The following is a 17,803-nucleotide window of genomic DNA, read 5'->3' as shown; positions in this document are numbered from 1 at the left end:
GCTAAACTGTATTCTTTGGTTTCCTGTCGAAGCCGGATGGGATGCTTACTTAGCCCTGCACTGGATACAAGCCAAGAGGTATATGGTTAAGCTCTAGCAAGAAGACAAAACACCAAACATTTATGTAAGAAGCACCATCATTACTGATCACCATTTATTCAAAGTCATGGAATGCCAGCAACAGAACAGACCAGGTTGGCACATCAGGCTGGACAAATACGTGATTGTAGCCATATATCCATAGGCTATGGGCAGCAGCACTGTGTTACATGTTGAGGCAACAATTGATATTCCACTTGACAAAGCTGTCAAGACACAATAGAAAGGATCGACAGCTACTGAACTGGTAGAAACCATGCAAGAATTAACAACAAAATGATGCATGAATAGGTGTGTAATAAATATCTTGCTGATAACATTAGAGGAAAGGGCAGGAGGCCTGCTTAATTTTGTTAAAATTTAGTTGTTTTAAAATGGTCTCTTTTGCAACCCGAAACCTAAAATCAATTACAAATATAACAACTATTGAGTGACTGTAGTAGTGACTTTAGTGCAGAGGTCAGTTTCAAAACCTGATTTGCTTCCTTGCCGCTCCAAATGACAGTAGACTGAAGGAACCAATTTTGCAGCCTCTGTGAAGCTCTGGAGTTAAGAAATTTATTTCACACCTAGGCAGAAATGGTAAAAATGAAGTCTATTGATCAGCTTCCGCTTCCGCTTCCACTACTTCGATTCTGCGTGGCCCATAAAGTAGAACGTAAGCTATATGCCAGTCTCCACCCCCTGATAGCCTCAAAATATCTTCAGGTGTAACAATGCTGACTTTGTCGTCATCAAATTTAATCCACTCATCTGTGAAGAAAAAGAAATAGTAAATTAATGCCACATATTACATGAACTATTCAGAGCTAGGATTTCCAATTTATCATTCAATAAAAACAGCCAACCTTCATGTACTATTATTTTGCTAGCGTCTAAAATTGCCTCAGTACCTTGTTTTCTTTTAACCCAAGATACGTAATGTCCAGAAGAACTAGATCTTCCCTGATGTGTTAGCACTGCCTGTAGGTCATAATATCCACAGTTGTTGGAGCCAATATCTGGGGAAGAAAGATCATAATGTAACACTACAGTAAACAATCCGCACACTTAACCCATGTCTATTTGTGATTGCCACAGGAATCTTTACAGCAGGCATGGGGAACTTCCACCCCACAAATTTGGCCCACAAGCCTACTTTCCCCAAACCTTGCCCATGTGGCAGATACTGAAGCAGCTAAATCAGCTGTGCAGCTTGAGTTCCTCATGGGTACTTGATTGCACAGTGGATTCCTGCAGAAAGCAGCTTTACCACCCAGTGCTGCAAAAATACTTGACACCCAGCACTGACAAGAGGTCTAGACCTGCCAAAGTTGACCCATGAGAATTGGAACTGATAAGTGGTTTGCCCACTGGGTCAAAAAGGCTCCCAACCCCTGCTTTAGAGTGGGAATGGGGAACCTATAGCCCTCCAGATGCTGCTAGACTACAACTCCTATGATCCTTAATCCATTTGAAGGACCACGGATTCCCCATCCCTGCTCTGGAGAAATGCAACTAAGCCATTTTATACAAAATATATTTTCAACCATTTGGATTAAAGTTGGGTTCAAGTAAGTTTTATTCATGAATGCATTCTCTCCACATAAGCACACACCCAAGGACACCAAATTAAGCATGTGAAGGAAGAGACTGCCTGCAAAATTAAGCAGTGTCTGGGGTTAGGGAAATTTGTAGATACACAGAGCAAATAGCAGAACTACATGTAACAGGCTTTAGGAAGAAATCAGCCTTGCTACCTGTGTTATTTTTGTCCAGACTTGTTACCTGCGGCAGACTGCAAACAACATGCGTAGAAAAACCACGCAGTTCCATTTTAACAAGTGCAAGCAAAAATAAAATTTAAAAATCATCTACTTTAACAACAAAAAAGAGCGTAGAAGATCAAATGCTTGTCTGGTACAAAGACATGATCTCACCTGATCTCTTTCCTGTTATATTTCTGTAGCAGTTGTGAGCTTTAGTTTTTGTACCATAGATACTGCAATCAAGTGCCATTCAAATATTAAGCTGTGCAATTTATCAGACACCTCTTACACCCTTCACTCGCTTGGTCAAATATATCTTCAGATATTCAGATAAGGAAATAATAAAAATGCTTATGTGTTTTGTCCATTTTCAATACCTAAATGCCTTATGGTAATCTAAGGTGAAAAAAATCAGAGTTTTAAATGTATCCATTAAAGTTCTTTCAATTTCCACTTACCATCAGCAAAGGAAAATGGCTCGTATTTTGCTTCCTTCTGTGCACCATCACCTTTACTAGACTTAAAAAATAAACATTTATGGTTTACATGAGTTATGTTCATATAAGGCAAAAGAGAAATACATTTAAAAAATAAAATAACTTATATCATCCTAATAAATGATCACTGATTACCCTTATCAATGAGAAACGATTTCTAAATAAAAGTTAAAAGTCTTTGGAGCAAATTCCATGGTGTGTCAAAGCATTACAGAAGCTCCAAAAGTATCACAGCCAGAGTAAGCAGCACAACCAATGAAGAACTAGCCACTCTGCTTTCAACAAGTGGGATTATCCATTAATTTCCCCATTAATAAAATTAAAGGGAAGTCTTTTGTCAGCAAGAGGGAAATGGCATCTGCATACTCATTTTAAAAAATTGTGGCTAATACAATTACTAGGTCTAGAAATTAATGAAATTCAACAGCAAATGTTGATACTCAAGTCTTAAATTTTTGAAAATACAGCATTATTATAAAGCATCTAAATGATGTTTGGGTCATAATGGTTCACTTGCCCAATGCTGGCTCTTATTTAAGGCCTGCGCATAAAATAAAATTAGGTACACTGCTAAAGCAATCTTAATAGGTCACCTACGTTCTTTGGCTGCTGATTCGCTTTTTTGTCTTCTAGTTCCTTGAATTTTGATCGATACGGGGTCATCTTTTCTTGCAGTTCTGATGTACATAGCTCAAATACATCCAACATAAGAGGGAATTTAACATCCTAGGAGCAGTTAGAAGAGAGGCTTGCTTAACATCTCTGTAAAGCATCATATGAAGCTAACTGACCACCACAGACACCGTTTCCCAGGACTGCTTTAAATGCAGTTAATTTAACACATTTAAAGTTGCCTTTTCACTTAAAACTCAGGATTTACTTAAAAAACACGAACATAGCAAGCTGCCATCTAGCTCAGAATTGTCTCCTGACTGGCAGCAACTCCCAAGTTTCTACCTGGAGATTCTAGTTACTGAATCTGGAACTTTTTGCACATAAAGTATATGCTGGAGCTAATAGCCCTTTCCATAGCCTAGCCTTAACATATAAAAATATATTCTGTGAATGTCTGCAGAATGTTCTGTCATGTTACAGCTTTCATACTATCCCATGGTCTGAAACATTTTCTAACAGAAAAATCATGTTCCTAATCAAATGGGCTATGCTGGTTCAGCTTTCACTCCTATCACAACAGTTTAAATTGACATGGAAGCACCCAAGTTCACTTAGCAGCTTGTTGACCACCAGGTGGATCAAAAAGCAGAACTGTAGTAGTGTTTTGAACTGCCTTGGGATCTTCTGGATGAAGAACTATATGCAAATTTAAATAATTATAATAATAATGTATGAAACACCTACCTTGAGAACTTTGGCATTCACAGATTCTTTCTCTTTGTAAAAGAAACGAACCATCTGAATAGTCAGGTAGGCAGGCAAGCGACTTATCTTGGACTAAAACAAGCAAAATATTCACAGCAGTAACTACTTAGCTGCAAGTGGAAGCAAATGAAGTATGCATTCATTTTAAACTTTATTTCCTGTACGACCCTGGATTACAAGAAGAAATTTCACTGAAAATAAGAACACTGAATTCCATATACAGTGGTACCTCGGGTTAAGAACTTAATTTGTTCTGGAGGTCCATTCTTAACCTGAAACTGTTCTTAACCTGAAGCACCACTTTAGCTAATGGGGCCTCCCGCTGCTACTGCGCTGCAATTTCTGTTCTCATCCTGAAGCAAAGTTCATAACCCGAGGTACTATTTCTGGGTTAGCGGAGTCTGTAACCTGAAGCGTCTGTAACCTGAGGTGCCACTGTAACTGGATCATGTGCAAAATCCACAAACAAAATCCACACCTTTTGGTACAAGTAGTATCAGGTTCCCATATTTGGTTTGCACTATTTACCCAGCCCCACACTACCCCCACTCCCAGCAAGGTACATGCACATTGTGCAGGTGATACAAGTTACTCCCATAAGCTACTTGTTACAGTATTGGAATGGGGTATCAGATTACACTACTTAGAATTATACTGCATACTTCTCCAATTTATGCAGCACAACAAAATGCAATCTATTGATATTGTAGGGTCTTTGAACTTTATTATTCTCTACACCTCTAAAATGTCAACATGAACGGTTTTATGGTTACAAATTTTACTCACAGATTTTATGTAGAGTGCATTTCTTTGCAATGTTGGAGACAGCTTGGTAATTTCTTCTTGAAGACGCTGAAACAGAAACATAATACTACATTACATCATACAAGATCATTCCAAAACCCCTGCTTTGGTGTCTTAACTTGCCCTCTTCCCTGCTTTTATTTTGCTTTCTACCAAAAAAGATGTAGCCTATACCAATGGATGGGTCTTAAATGCAGTAATCTCTGGAGCACTTTCAAGCAATCACCAAGAATAGGGAGATATGGAACAGTTGGAGATGTCTTTGAAATGCCTATCACCTGGTGACAATGGAGCCTATTTTGAGTTTGCATTTTAAAGTTTGAACTAAAAAGCAAAGGGTGACATTCCACACTGTACAATCAGACATCTGCTCATACAACCCAATCTAGTCTGGACAGTCTCCCCATCTGTTCTGCGATCTTAATCCTGTGGTAACACTTAGGATACTAGTCTACATTTCGTGCTCAGCCTTCTGCCTTAACACCATATCAGTTTTGAAGGAGACCAAGAAGGAGGAGAGTCCTCTTGTATTCTCTGCTTTATTAGCATAGAAAAAATTAAGCTACTAAAGAAATGGTATATACATAGCAATCGGATGGGATAGAGAAGGCAAAATGAAAAACATAACTTGCAATGCAATTCTGCTTTACAGATTAAGACACCTAAAAGTTGGGAGTACATGTTCAGGACACAAATCTGCATTTCATGTCCAAACAAGCCACACAACAATTTTTTCTCCCTATCCCCAGCAGCTTTTTGTGGCTTGTTTTCAAGCCAGCCAAAAGTAAGCAAGGTCTTTCAAGCACTGTGCTACAGAAAGAAAGCAACTTCCAGAGACAATGAAGTGAAGTTGCTCACCAGTTTAAGACCTGTGAAAAGATATTTTACTTCTTGATTGATAAAACAACTAAGTTGGAGTTGATTCTCTCTTCCTTTTGTGACATCCTCCTCTTCTGCTTCTGTGCATTTCATGCTTTGCGTAATGTTAAGGACAAATATATATGTATATGCAAAGACTAGAACTGCTGCTCTATTTAAACACTGCTGAGCTTAATGAAACAGTTAAAAAGAGTGCCAGTCAATACTTACTCTCCATTTCAGTATGTTTTAATTTGCTGTGTAACAATGTTGCTTATTTCAAGGAAAGCTGTTTTGATAGCAGTGACCAATTCTTTTGCTAACAAACAGTACAGGACACATTTGCGCATCCTGGCATGAACTTCACCTGCCACCCGCCCCTTGCAACTTTGGAACTGTTCAACAAAAACAGCCGGCTGTGTTTTCATTTGGTCTGAAACCTTGCTACATCACATCAAGGATGAGGAACCTGTGACCATCCAGAGACTGCTGGACTATAACTCCCATTGCCTGTGACCACTGGCCATGCTGCCTGGGGTGGATGGTTCTTGAAGTCCAAAATCTGGAAGGCCCCAGATTCCTCACCCCTCCCCCAGATTCACTAACAAACAAACAAAGTTTGTGTAGCTCCCACTTTGGGAGATTTCCCAAACTTACTGATTTTCATTTCCCTCTATCCACTTGCCATTCCTTATTCTATTCTATGCTAACAATCACCCATCATAGGGAAAAAAATGTTTCCTCTTGTGTCAGTAAAATCCCAGCCCTGCCCATGTTGCTATTACCATGAACATCATCCCCCATGTATTGCCAGTAATGTTTAGGATACATAGTTTCAAACTCAATACTGAAAAACTGGTCAATTAAGCTCTTCTTCTTAGGAGGTGCTGCTGCTGCTCCTGAAGCTCCAGAGTCAGTCTGTAAAAACAAATAAGTAATATAATAATACAATTTACTATTTATATGCCACCCATTTGCTTCCGGCAAAATGTAAAACCACAGTAACACATCGCACATTAAAAACTTCCCTATACAGGGCTGTCTTCAGATGTCTTCTAAAAGTCATACAGTTGTTCATTTCATTGACATCTGATGGGAGGGCATTCCACAGGGCGGGTGCCACTACCGAGAAGGCCCTCTGCCTGGTTCCCTATAACTTCACTTCTCGCAGTGAGAGAACCGTCAGAAGACCCTCGGAGCTGGATCTGTGTCCAAGCTGAACAATGGAAGTGGAGATGCTCCTGCAGGTATACAGGGCCAAAGCTATTTAGGGCTTTAAAGGTCAATACCAACAACTTTGAACTGTGCTCTGAAACAGACTTCTCATTCTGAGCTTCTTTAAGCCACATTACATCTTCCCAGTTCCTTTACTCTTACAATGTTATGCCTGATCTTCAGTATTACTGCGCTTATTAAGACTGGGTACAGACCTGAGCTTTGACAGCTGTTGAAAAGTAGACCACTTCCTTCCCCTATGTGAAATTGCTTAAAGAAGCTGCAGGACATGGAAGGAGGAAGGCAAGGAGTGGAAGTGAGACCAGGTTGAGTGGGTACTCCACATGTGGAAGCCACTGACTGACAGCTTCCAGCACATTCAGAATCTACATTAGCTCCGTCAGGAGCTCTTAGTGAACAGGAGAGCTCTAATGCTCCCCCATCCTCTTCAATATGAAGGAGAGCTCTGCATGGACAAACCCATTGTGTGAGCTTAAAGCTGTTCCTTAACACTGGATAAATGAGGACAGTTGTGCTCTCTGAAATCTCTATGAGTATGTACCTCAGATATACTCCATCAAAGCAACTTTTTATTGAAGGTGGTGTATTCAACAGCTTGAGTTTCTTACTCCTGTAGTTGCTACTCAAGATTTTTTCTACACAGTACTAAGATTTGAGACTTCAATTCTAAGTAAAAAATGTGGACGGGTTTCTGTTGCCACTGCAGTCAGTTGTTCAAGTATTGGGGGTAAAGACACATTTGGCAAGCCTCTGGAAATGAAGCTATGCAGTAGTATAATAAACATATTAAAATATTATGTAGTAAAGGTCACAGTCCTTAAGGTTTACCCCAAAACTTGCACACAGTCAGCACATGATTTTTTGTGTGTGTGTCAAAATCAAAAGTTCTTGCTGTTTTTGGCTGAGCACAGAGTTAATGCCATTTTCTCCAGGACTGTAAGACCAAGACCACTTACTTCCATAACTGTGTCATCTTCGATTCCTTCTAACTTCTGCTGCAGGACTCGCATCATCTGAACCCAGCATTCATTGGCATCCTATGAAAGAAGCAGAGAAAAGCAAATGTTTGGCACAGTGATAGCTCGAGTTTAACAAAAGTTGCAATAAATATACTAATTTGAGTTTACTGCAAACATCATAAATCTGAAATATTAACATTATTTCAAAAGTGTTTTTCTTCATAGTTGCTACAGAATCATATAAATACAATTATTAAATTCAAGTTTACACAAGCTGTATGTAGGTTTGTACTTAATTATTGCCTCACAACTCAAACATACGAAACTCGTTGAACAATAGATGTATTTTGGGGAGACATATGCTGCCTGAATATTAGAAAGTAAAATAAAAGCATTTACCTGTTGAAGATATTGGCCTTGATCCCCTTTCTCCGCAAACTGGGGAAAGGCCATATGTAAAAACTGGAGGAGAATGATGGGAGGGATACTAGAGGAGGTTTTATCCATGGAATCAAATAAATCTCTAAGAGCTTAAAAATAAAACAGAGTTGTTTTTTAAAGTGAATAAACATTAAACTGTTAAGTACTAAAGGATAGATACAAGAAACACAATATAGTTCAAATAAATATTTCCCTTTTTATTGTATACCGTAGTATTGCTTTTAGAGTAGGGCTACTTAATTTTTTACATCATATGCCCCAACAATCTACCTGCAAAACAGGACTAAACACATCACACCCCTGTAACAGACTAAACTGCTGCATGTGGAGATTCAGTGTGTGAGAATCCTGAATGGCACATGTCAGGGGACTGCCATCGGAACAAGGGAGGGAGGCAGGGGGGCCGCTGGGATACAGAGAGCCTCCAAAAACCCTGAGGAGTAGTTCCTCTTCCAGAGGTGGGGGAAGCCACACCTCCAGTGGAGAAGAGAGTGAAGGGGCCAGCCAAGCAAGGAAAGGGCTTGAGGATGCTGCGGAGAGCTCCAGCGCCTCACCTAGCCAGGAGGGAAGCACGCCACTTCCGTCGCCCACCTTGCTCAGAGGGGTGAAACGCAAGGAGGGGAGGCGGAGGCTTGGGGTGCCAAAGTTCTTATGTTGGGGGAGAAGCCGGAAGGGGCCACTCCCGGATTCTGCAAGTGACTAAGTCGGACATGAACTTTATGGCTCTGCATTGTAAACAGTTTGCACAAGAAAACCTGTAAAAGACAGGTCGGAGCCTGCCTGGTTACTCACAAGCAACCAACACACCATCTGACAGCACCCAAAGCCAATTGTTACTACGGAATTTATCAGAAGCTCCTCAAGAGCACCTCTGAATAAGGATATTTTTGCTCTTTAAACACAATTATAAAACTTCACACTTGGAAATCATCAGTTATATTTCAGATTCTTTGAAAACTCAAGAAACATTATTAACTGTTGATAGAATTATAGAATTGGAGATTTGTAAGGGACCCATCAGTTTCAACAAAACGACAGTAGTTGATTTGGGGTGGGGACAACCCTAGACATTTCAGAAGTACAAAAAATAAGATAGTGAGATGTGTTTCTTTGCCTGTTAAGAGACCGCTTGCCTTTGGTTTTCCCTCAGTTATAATCTAGTGAATAGAATCCTTAAAATTCTGTTACAAAGAAGGTTTTTTAAGCAGCAGAAAGCTCTACATTGATGATCAAATACAAACCTGCTGTGATGTACTGAGCAGAGGCCATTTCTCCTGAAGCTCTTAAGGCACCAGCATATCTAAAGAGATGTTTAAAACATGTTATTTAATTTGGCCTTGGAATCAATGCAGCCCCCACAAAAATAATGCTGAGGTGGACTTTTATCAGGACTGTGTTACTTGGAGCAAAACTTATCTAATGAAAGTATAGAAATTGAGAGTCAGCTTCCATTTAAAATAATAATGAAAACGTGTCCTCTAGTGTCTGCAGAACAGTGAGCACACGTGTGCAGAGGAAAGCACAAGGTTTCCAGGATCCTTGTGTCCCCAAGTCTGGATTACTCATTATTTGTTCCTCCATCCCACCCCAGAAATTCTACTCCCACTGACATTGGGACAGCGTTAGGCTCCTTGTCTTGCTCCTTTCACTGTACACAGAAATGAACTGAGGCCACAAATTTACTCCAAAGCAGAATCTCCCCAACTACACAAGATAAAACCAGTTCTCTATTCTGCAGGGTTCCAGAGATTCTGCTTTCCAATAACTGCATTTCTATACACATTGAGTTCACTGAGTTACAGCACAACCATCACCTACCATGGCTTCCATATTTATCATTACCATCTCAGGATATACTAAAAATGAAGTTACTGTTTAAAAGCCAGGCACTTGGGCCCAAACATGAGCAATCAGAACTTCACTTGTACAATACGGCTTTCTGATCCCTTCCTCTCCCTACCAGTCTCCTATGCCCACTGACAAGCTACACCCAAGGGTTAAGGAACCCTCTGGGAGAACATGGGAGTGTGGCACAGGGGACTGCAGCAAAAGAGCAGAAAAGGAAGAAAGTACAGAAAGCCACCTTGCACAAGCAAAACTGCCTTTCAATTGCACAAGAACACCTTTAGATCCAAATAAAGGCCTTAAAAGGGCAACAAGTCCATAAAGAGTTGCTTAGCTGAACTGTTAACCCGTCTGGAATGCTTCAGAATGTTATGACTTCTATTAATCTCTGTTTTATATGCAAGTTATACAAGTCATTCATTTGATTCCTACCTCCCAAAGTGCTAACAAGACTAACCTTTGCCTATTCTGCTTCTTGATGAATTCACAAAGAGCGGGAGCAAAGTGGCAGTAAAGAACACACAGAAGTAACATTAAGCATGAAAACACTATTTTAAAGGCATGGTAAATTAATTTTGCACCAACTACTTAATATGAAAGCATTAATATATCAGTCTTAATCGCATCTCAAATCACAGTACTCTAGGATTTGCCAACCTGAGAAGTATTCTTAAAAGCCAACATAGAAGCTATTATACTGAATATGCTACACTAGGCAAACAAGACACAGAAAAAATTCTGGAATAAATTGGATAGGAATAGAAATCAAATTTTAAAATAATTCATAATAGTGTTTAAGTCTACTTGCAGAAAAGCAGATCACTAACTGGATCCGAATTCTACCACCAAATTTGTAAGCATCAATATATTCAGTACCCATTAAGAAGAGAAGTTGAATGTTAAAAACAATAAGGTGCTCATACTGAAGCCCATCCCCCAAAGCCACAATCTCTATTTAATAATAATTGTGAACATCATTGAATAAAATATGAAACCTACCTCTTAAGGGCCTCTTTCAGTTCTGGCACAGAGCGAATACACTGAACTGTAGCATTCATATAACACGTATTCCCAAGATTTGTTAAGCCGCATGGTAACTCCATCTACCACAAAAATATAAGAGTGCTTGAATATTTTACAGCAGTTTTTCCTGAGTGATTTCCAGGAAAGCACTCTCAACATTTAGTTCTATAGCACTTTTACACAGCTAAGGCTAGTACATGAACAGCTATTACTTTTCTGTGGACAAAATTAAGTGGTTTGTTCAAACAAACAGAAAAAGAACAGCTTTTACACTTTTAACTAAGGCACCACTATGGATCCAAAGTGCAATTCTATACAAGTCTACTCAACAGTTCCATTGAGTTCAATGGAGCTGACTTCTAGCAAGTATAGTATTGCAACCTTAAGACTCATGCAAAGGCTTGCTGTACTCCAATGAATCCAATTTTTTTTCTTTAAACAGCTACCCCACCACCATGTCACAAACTGCTTTTGAAATTTTCCTAGCTTAATAGGCAATAAACAGTTGACTGTCAGACTTTCTCAAACACCCTTCTCAGTCATACAAAACTAGATTTGCAGCTCTTATACATCTAGACTTCTCTCTGAAAACGAAGCAAGTTCACAACACATTATTAAGTTAAATTTGTGGCAATATGAGGAAGTACATTCAGATTTCTACAAAGGGATGAAAAAAATATGCTCACAGCTGAGGCTAACTGTTCTTCTGTCATATCTTCCACAAAGACAGGCCGAGCAATTGGTTCTTCAGGAAGCGCCTCAGCAGAACCCATCATTAATAAGGTCATGCCCTGTTCAAAAAAGGAAAAATGACTATAATTAGACAATTAAGAAATGCATGGTGGTTTAGACCCTTTAACACTTTGCTTACTTGTGCACGTTAGGGAATATCTTTCAAAAATAATATTTGAGCACTATCAGTATATTCCAGTTCATTTTTTTAAAATGTAGGCGCTGTCATATTCTTAATTAAACTTGCCTCTCTTCTTTCCAGTGATGCTTTTATTTACTAAACATTCAGGAAATTTTTTACCAAGGTTACTAAGTAATGGTATCAGCCATTAAGTCTGACTTTCCGTTACTACCTTTATGCTTGCTTCTTCTTTAAAAAACAAACAAAAACCCCGACTACCACATTCACAGCTGAATAATTGTAGCAAATACAGAACAAGGTTTTAACAATTCACATAAAAGGGGGGATTTCTGCCCAACCCCCCTCCACCTGCAGCTTTCACACCATATCCCACACCATTACCAAGGGTCTCCAACCCCAAAGAAGCACAGAAGACAGGGGCACAAAAGTGTAGAGAGAAGGGGGAGGCAGAAAAGTCTCATTCTGTGAACTCCGCCCCATTCACTGAAGAAAAATTAGGATCCAAGACATCTAGCCCAATATAGTCACTGAGCAATACTTACATTTTTTATTTTGATGTTGCCCCAATCATCATCCTATTGAGCAAAACAAAACAAATTTAAGTGCCTGCAATAATATTAAGATGAATCAGCAGATCTAGTAGCTGCAAAACCCAAGGCACAATCCCCAGAAAGACGTAGTTAAGTGCTATTCATTCCAACAGAACAAAAACATGAATAACTTTATGCAGATTGCACCAATATGAACTGCAGTGCAGTAGCTTCAAGAACACACATAGAGCCCCACCTATGTAAAAGCTCTCACTCTCATCCATTAGAAAGACTTAATACATGAAACAGGGAAACCCTGTGTGCACACAGAGCATTCCTTTATCACAGAACAGACTGAAAATGTGCAGTATAATGGATGGGAAGTACACTTGCAGCCACTATGAACTGCAAACACGGGCTTGTTCCCCAAAGTGTTGTATGAGCACTTCCACTCTCACAAGGTGGGCCCCCTGATTTTCAGCAATTGCTTCTTGCTGCTGCAGTCCTCCTGCCATTCAATTCCTGATGATCCCCTAACCTTCAAAATTATGTGAAGGCAGAGGGCCACTAAGGAAAAGAAGAGGTGGGAAGTCTAATCCCACAAATGGAGTACTTTTCCATTCAAAGGATGGAAGCTAGAGTCCAAGCCACAGACTCAGAAGATTATGAATACAGTGGTACCTCGGTCTAAGAACAGAATCCAAACTGTGAAAGGGCACTGGCGGCAAGAGGCCTCATTAGGGAAAGTGTGCCTCAGTTTAAGAACGGTTTCGGTTTAAGAACAGATTTCCGGAACGGCTTAAGTTCGTAAACCGAGGTACCACTGTATTTGTTAATGCCATTCTTTGTGCAAGCCATTAACAATACAATAAGCAGTGTAATATCTAAGACTGCTTCATGTTTTATAGGTTTTCCAATTATATATGAAAATATTCCCAACTATATACAAGCATAAGTTGCCATAAAATAGCAGGGGTTTCATGTTATTTACCTGCAAAAATAAGCAAGTTCTTAAGCTAGCCGGGAAGGAATTATTTACCGACAGCTACTACTTCCTAAGGCAGCTAGAAAAGTGTTTACATATTAGAGACAGGTATGTGCATGTTGCTTTTTCAAAGTTTATTCTTCTCAATCTTTGACAGATCCCTCTTCTGTTTAACTACCTCTAGCAAAGAAGACATGGGCATGTCCTACAAGAACTGCTGAACAGTTCACACATTAGGAAGTACAGTGGAACCTCGGGTTACGTACCGTCCTCCTTACGAATGCTTCGGGTAACGAGCTCCACTAGCCCAGAAGTAGATGCTCCTTGTTGCGAACTTTGCCCCAGGATGCAAGTAGAAGTCGCGCAGTGGCAGCGGGAGGCCCCATTAGTGAAAGCGTGCCTCATGTTAAGAATGGTTTTGGGTTAAGAACGGACCTCCGGAATGAATTATGTTCATAACCAGAGGTACCACTGTATTCACATAATTTTAGCCAAAATCTATTTCTTTGCAATTCCAAGCATCACTTTCAGTCTTGCCCTCTGAAGCAAGAGGCAATAAGTCTGCTCCATCTTCAACAAGTAGCAGTACTTCAGATATCAGCTCTCACGTCATGTCTTAATCTTCTCCAAGCAGAATATACCCAGGCTTTTCAACCATTCCTCAATGGCTGCCCTATTTAGGACACATTATAGTTTTTCAATGTCCTAGACACAGGACTGAATTTTCCTGCAGTACTCATGGCATCAAATTGCCAAAGCTTAAAGTTTCAGTGATTTAATAGTTTTTACCATATCAGCTCACTGCCTCAAACTAAAAGGAAAGCAACAAGTGTCTATGTGTATCTATGTATTTGCATGCATAGACCTCTTGCACCCTACCAAGCACTACTGAGCTCTAGTTCATTTAAACAGGGCACATCTGGAAGCAATGCTTGGTGGGTTGCACCCATTTTGGTGAACTGGTATACACACACATTCTCTAAAACATCACAAAAGCAGACCAGCTCTCTTTGGTTTGCATCAATATGCTAGTTTTAGTTATCACATTACACACAGGAAGTAGAATTCCTTTCAGTCATGTAGCTTACCATACCCAAAACATAAGTACCTAAAGGGAAGCACCACTTTATGGTTACCTGCTTTGTTTAATTTTTTGGTGCTTCTCTACCTGTATCCCACAAGGCAAACTCAGTATGTTTTCTCCTGCTAAGAACAGCAACAATCCACTAAATTTATAAAACACACAATGACAAAAGTATGGCAAAATTATTCTCAAACTCTACCTTTAAAGTTCCACCTTTCACCATCACTTTTTGTCTGTCAGGCTGAACTCCAGTCAAAGCAAAAAGCTGCGCTTTGAATACCATTGGAGGTTCATCTGTATTCAGCTCCACTCCATCAAATTTCTCCTTGCCCCACTTTACGTTAACTGCAAGGGGGAGGAAAGATAAATAGGACCGTCAAGTTATGGTACAGTGGTGTGCAGTTCTTACATGCTGTATACACTGAAAAAGTTTATAGAGGTTTATATTTCATTTTACAATGAAATATTGTAAAGCATAAATTTAATGGAAAGATTCACTATTCAAGCACAAAGGATTCCGCAGTCAAGAACTTTGCAGAATAATGAATCTTATATGGTTCTTGCTTAGCCATGGGTTGGCTTAGCATTACTTGCAAACTGGGTCATTATTTGAACTTCCACCAAAGATTTCACATGTGCAAGCTGAGACACCAGTGTTATTCATCATGTAACCATTGGTCTTCAGAAGAAGAAGAAGAAGAAGAAGAAGAAGAAGAAGAAGAGTTTGGATTTGATATCCCGCCTTTCACTCCCTTTAAGGAGTCTCAAAGCGGCTAACATTCTCCTTTCCCTTCCTCCCCCACAACAAACACTCTGTGAGGTGAGTGGGGCTGAGAGACTTCAAAGAAGTGTGACTGGCCCAAGGTCACCCAGCAGCTGCATGTGGAGGAGCGGAGACGCGAACCCGGTTCGCCAGATTAGGAGACTACCGCTCTTAACCACTACACCACACTGGCTCTCCCCCAAAGTCCTCAGTACCTCCCAATGCATCACGTCCTGATCTTTATGGATCACACCAATGGCATCAACACCAACCATCATTTTGTTGTTCACGTTAAAAGACAAGAAAGAAGGCTAGACAGAAAGCTACTAGATGAAAAGGAGAACAAGGACTCAGTCTTAACAGCTGTATGCAAAGGTGATTTCTAGAGGGAAAGCTCCCGTCACTACTGCATGACTAGCAGCATTCAACAAAATTCTCACACTCCTACACAGGAGCCCACTATATTCTCCTCTGCAGCATATATCACCACTGGGAAAAAGGAAGATGTGTGTGTGTGCATAAAAGTAACTTATGAATAAGGTCCCGTATTCCATGTTGTGATCAAAAGGGGCCCAGATTCTGACACGGTTGAAGACTGCCACTCGAAATCATCCAGGACGGGTGGCTTACGCAGTGCATAAGAAGACAAGAGGAAGGCTTACTGTGTAGCAACCCCATTTTCCTGGACAGGAAGGGGACCCTTGCAAACAATAAGCGAGCCCCTAGTTCTTCCTCCCTCACCAGGCCAGGTGTCTCCATAATGCCAAGCCAACTTCGCACCTGATAAAAACCGCCTTCCCTCCTTCCCCCTGTCTCTGGTGGGCAGGAAGACCCTTCGGAGAAGGCAGCCCACGCAGTCCCGTGCAAGCGAGCCCCGGCCCGTGGAGCGGGAGGACCCCAGCAAGGCCTACGAAGGAGAAGCCGCACTAGGCCCCTGCGCGGCGCTGCTGGCGGGAGGCGGAGCGGGCTCACCTGTGAACAGCGGCATGGCGGCGAGCGAGAGCAGCCTGCAGGAAGAAGGCGGAAGGAGCGGCGGCAGCGGCAGCTCAGGGCGCGCAGAGGAAGCGAGAAGGAGCTCTGGCGGCGCGGCGCTTCCTTTCCTCGGGGTCTCATTCAAACCGGCCCCTCAGGATGACGCTGCAAGCGCGGACGGGTGCGCGCGCAACTCCGGAAAGGCCGCCTTGCTGCTGCCCCCAGTGGCCGCGGCGCGCGGCGGCGGCTTCGGAAGGGAGCCGCGTGAGGAAGCTTCGCCGTCAGTCGCTCTGCTTCCGCCTGGTTAGCCTCGTGAGCGGACCCGGTATGTCCCGGTAGTTACTCAGATGTTAGTTACTCAGGATTTGCCCGGCAAGTGCTCGTGCAAAAGGATCCTGGCCGGTGGAGGGAGGGGCATGTTCCCAGTGTGTCCTGCTTACTACGTTTGATATCGCACTCTGCATGCATTCTTTCCTTTCGTTTCTTTCCCCCCACCTCTCCTTTATCTCAAAGGATACTTTAATTGATGTTCTCTGTCGCAACTGCTCAGCCATAGATTTGACAACACAACTTCGTTGGGCGATTTTGTTTTGTTTTTTAAAGACGTGTTTCTAATTTATACATTTATATACCTGCATACCTAAGGAATCCCCCAAGTAATTAGAAATTACTGCTTTATATTTGTCTGGCCCCATTTTGCTTGCAAACTGTTAGGTAGTCAAGTACCCAATTTACTATTAAAGGAAATTATGATTGTGGCATGAAGTGTTAGTCTTTTATCCAACAAATTATTAGCCCTGATCATTAAAGATACATATCTGGTTTCTTTGATAAATTGCTTAGAGGTGCTGCATTCTAGGATTGTTTTGAAAAGTGTCACACTTCACTCGAGTTGTGTGAAAGTGCATCTCCCAGCTCATCTGCAAATTTCCATACCTGTATGACTTCCACCTGCAATCTGCATCCAGAAGTGGAAATATTTTTACACTAAGCTCCCTCATTACCAAGGCTCCTGAATTCTAGGTTGATTTAAGGGCATCCTTATTAAATAAGAGCTGTATATATTCACAGCTTTGATGAAAAAGCATTGTCTTTGAGGCAATGTGGTGGTTCTGTCTATAGTGCTTGATCTGTGATTTAATATTCCTCCAATTTGTAGACTGCTCATCAGGTCAATCTGATTCTAGTGCAATTTCCAACAGTACACAGAATGCAATACATAACTGTTATTCTTTTTAAGCCCAATTAATAGAGCAGCATGAGAACAGTTACACCAGAGCAATCAGTAATGTACTCCCAGTGCCTAATGGAAATGTTCTGTCAGCAGAAACTCATTGTCTAAACTTTCAGAGTTGAGGAGCCACATCAAAGAAAGCACAACCCAAATGTGCCATTCAAAATGAAGAGTCTGGTCCAATTTGTCAGCCCTATGAGAACATAAGGCCATGTAACCCAACCACTCCTTCAGTGGCTACTCGGTTTAGAGCAGGCTTTGGGCTGCAGCCTCCTCCTCATTGCTGCTCTAGGGCTTGGGCCCCTTTTGCCTTTGTGTGGCTTGATAGAGAGCAACTTGCACTTGGGACAACTCAGGCATCACTCTCTTTACTTCCCTTGCCATTAGGGACTTGAACCATGCCAATAACTGGCTGGGCTTGAATTCCCATCAGATCTGAATGTAAGGAAACGCTTCCTAGAGACCTGCCTC

At 41.1% G+C, this 17,803-nt stretch overlaps 1 protein-coding gene across 1 annotated transcript; it reads right to left on the bottom strand.

Annotated features, from left to right (window-relative positions):
- Window positions 1-119: 119 nt before the first annotated feature.
- Window positions 120-16,285, bottom strand: USP14 (ubiquitin specific peptidase 14). The gene is made up of 16 exons (XM_081013128.1): window positions 16,099-16,285; window positions 14,563-14,708; window positions 12,307-12,339; window positions 11,577-11,681; window positions 10,867-10,970; window positions 9,264-9,322; window positions 7,981-8,111; window positions 7,579-7,659; window positions 6,216-6,304; window positions 5,387-5,501; window positions 4,511-4,576; window positions 3,704-3,796; window positions 2,942-3,070; window positions 2,306-2,366; window positions 993-1,100; window positions 120-852 (listed from the first exon to the last, which is right to left on the bottom strand). The coding sequence occupies exons 1-16, from the start codon at window positions 16,112-16,114 to the stop codon at window positions 695-697; spliced, it is 1,494 nt and encodes a 497-aa protein (XP_080869254.1). The 5' UTR covers window positions 16,115-16,285; the 3' UTR covers window positions 120-694.
- Window positions 16,286-17,803: the final 1,518 nt, after the last annotated feature.

This window comes from Podarcis pityusensis (genome assembly GCF_964106645.2).
Source record: "Podarcis pityusensis genome assembly, chromosome: 7".
Lineage (NCBI taxonomy): Eukaryota > Metazoa > Chordata > Lepidosauria > Squamata > Lacertidae > Podarcis > Podarcis pityusensis.
This window is presented reverse-complemented; position numbering and strand designations above follow the sequence as displayed.

Coding starts and splice junctions, on each gene's coding strand:
- USP14 (XM_081013128.1), bottom strand. Junction 9,323..10,866: donor CTGAAAGAGGCCCTTAAGAG/GTAGGTTTCATA, acceptor ACATCTCTTTAG/ATATGCTGGTGCCTTAAGAG. Junction 8,112..9,263: donor TGCTCAGTACATCACAGCAG/GTTTGTATTTGA, acceptor TTTATTTTTAAG/CTCTTAGAGATTTATTTGAT.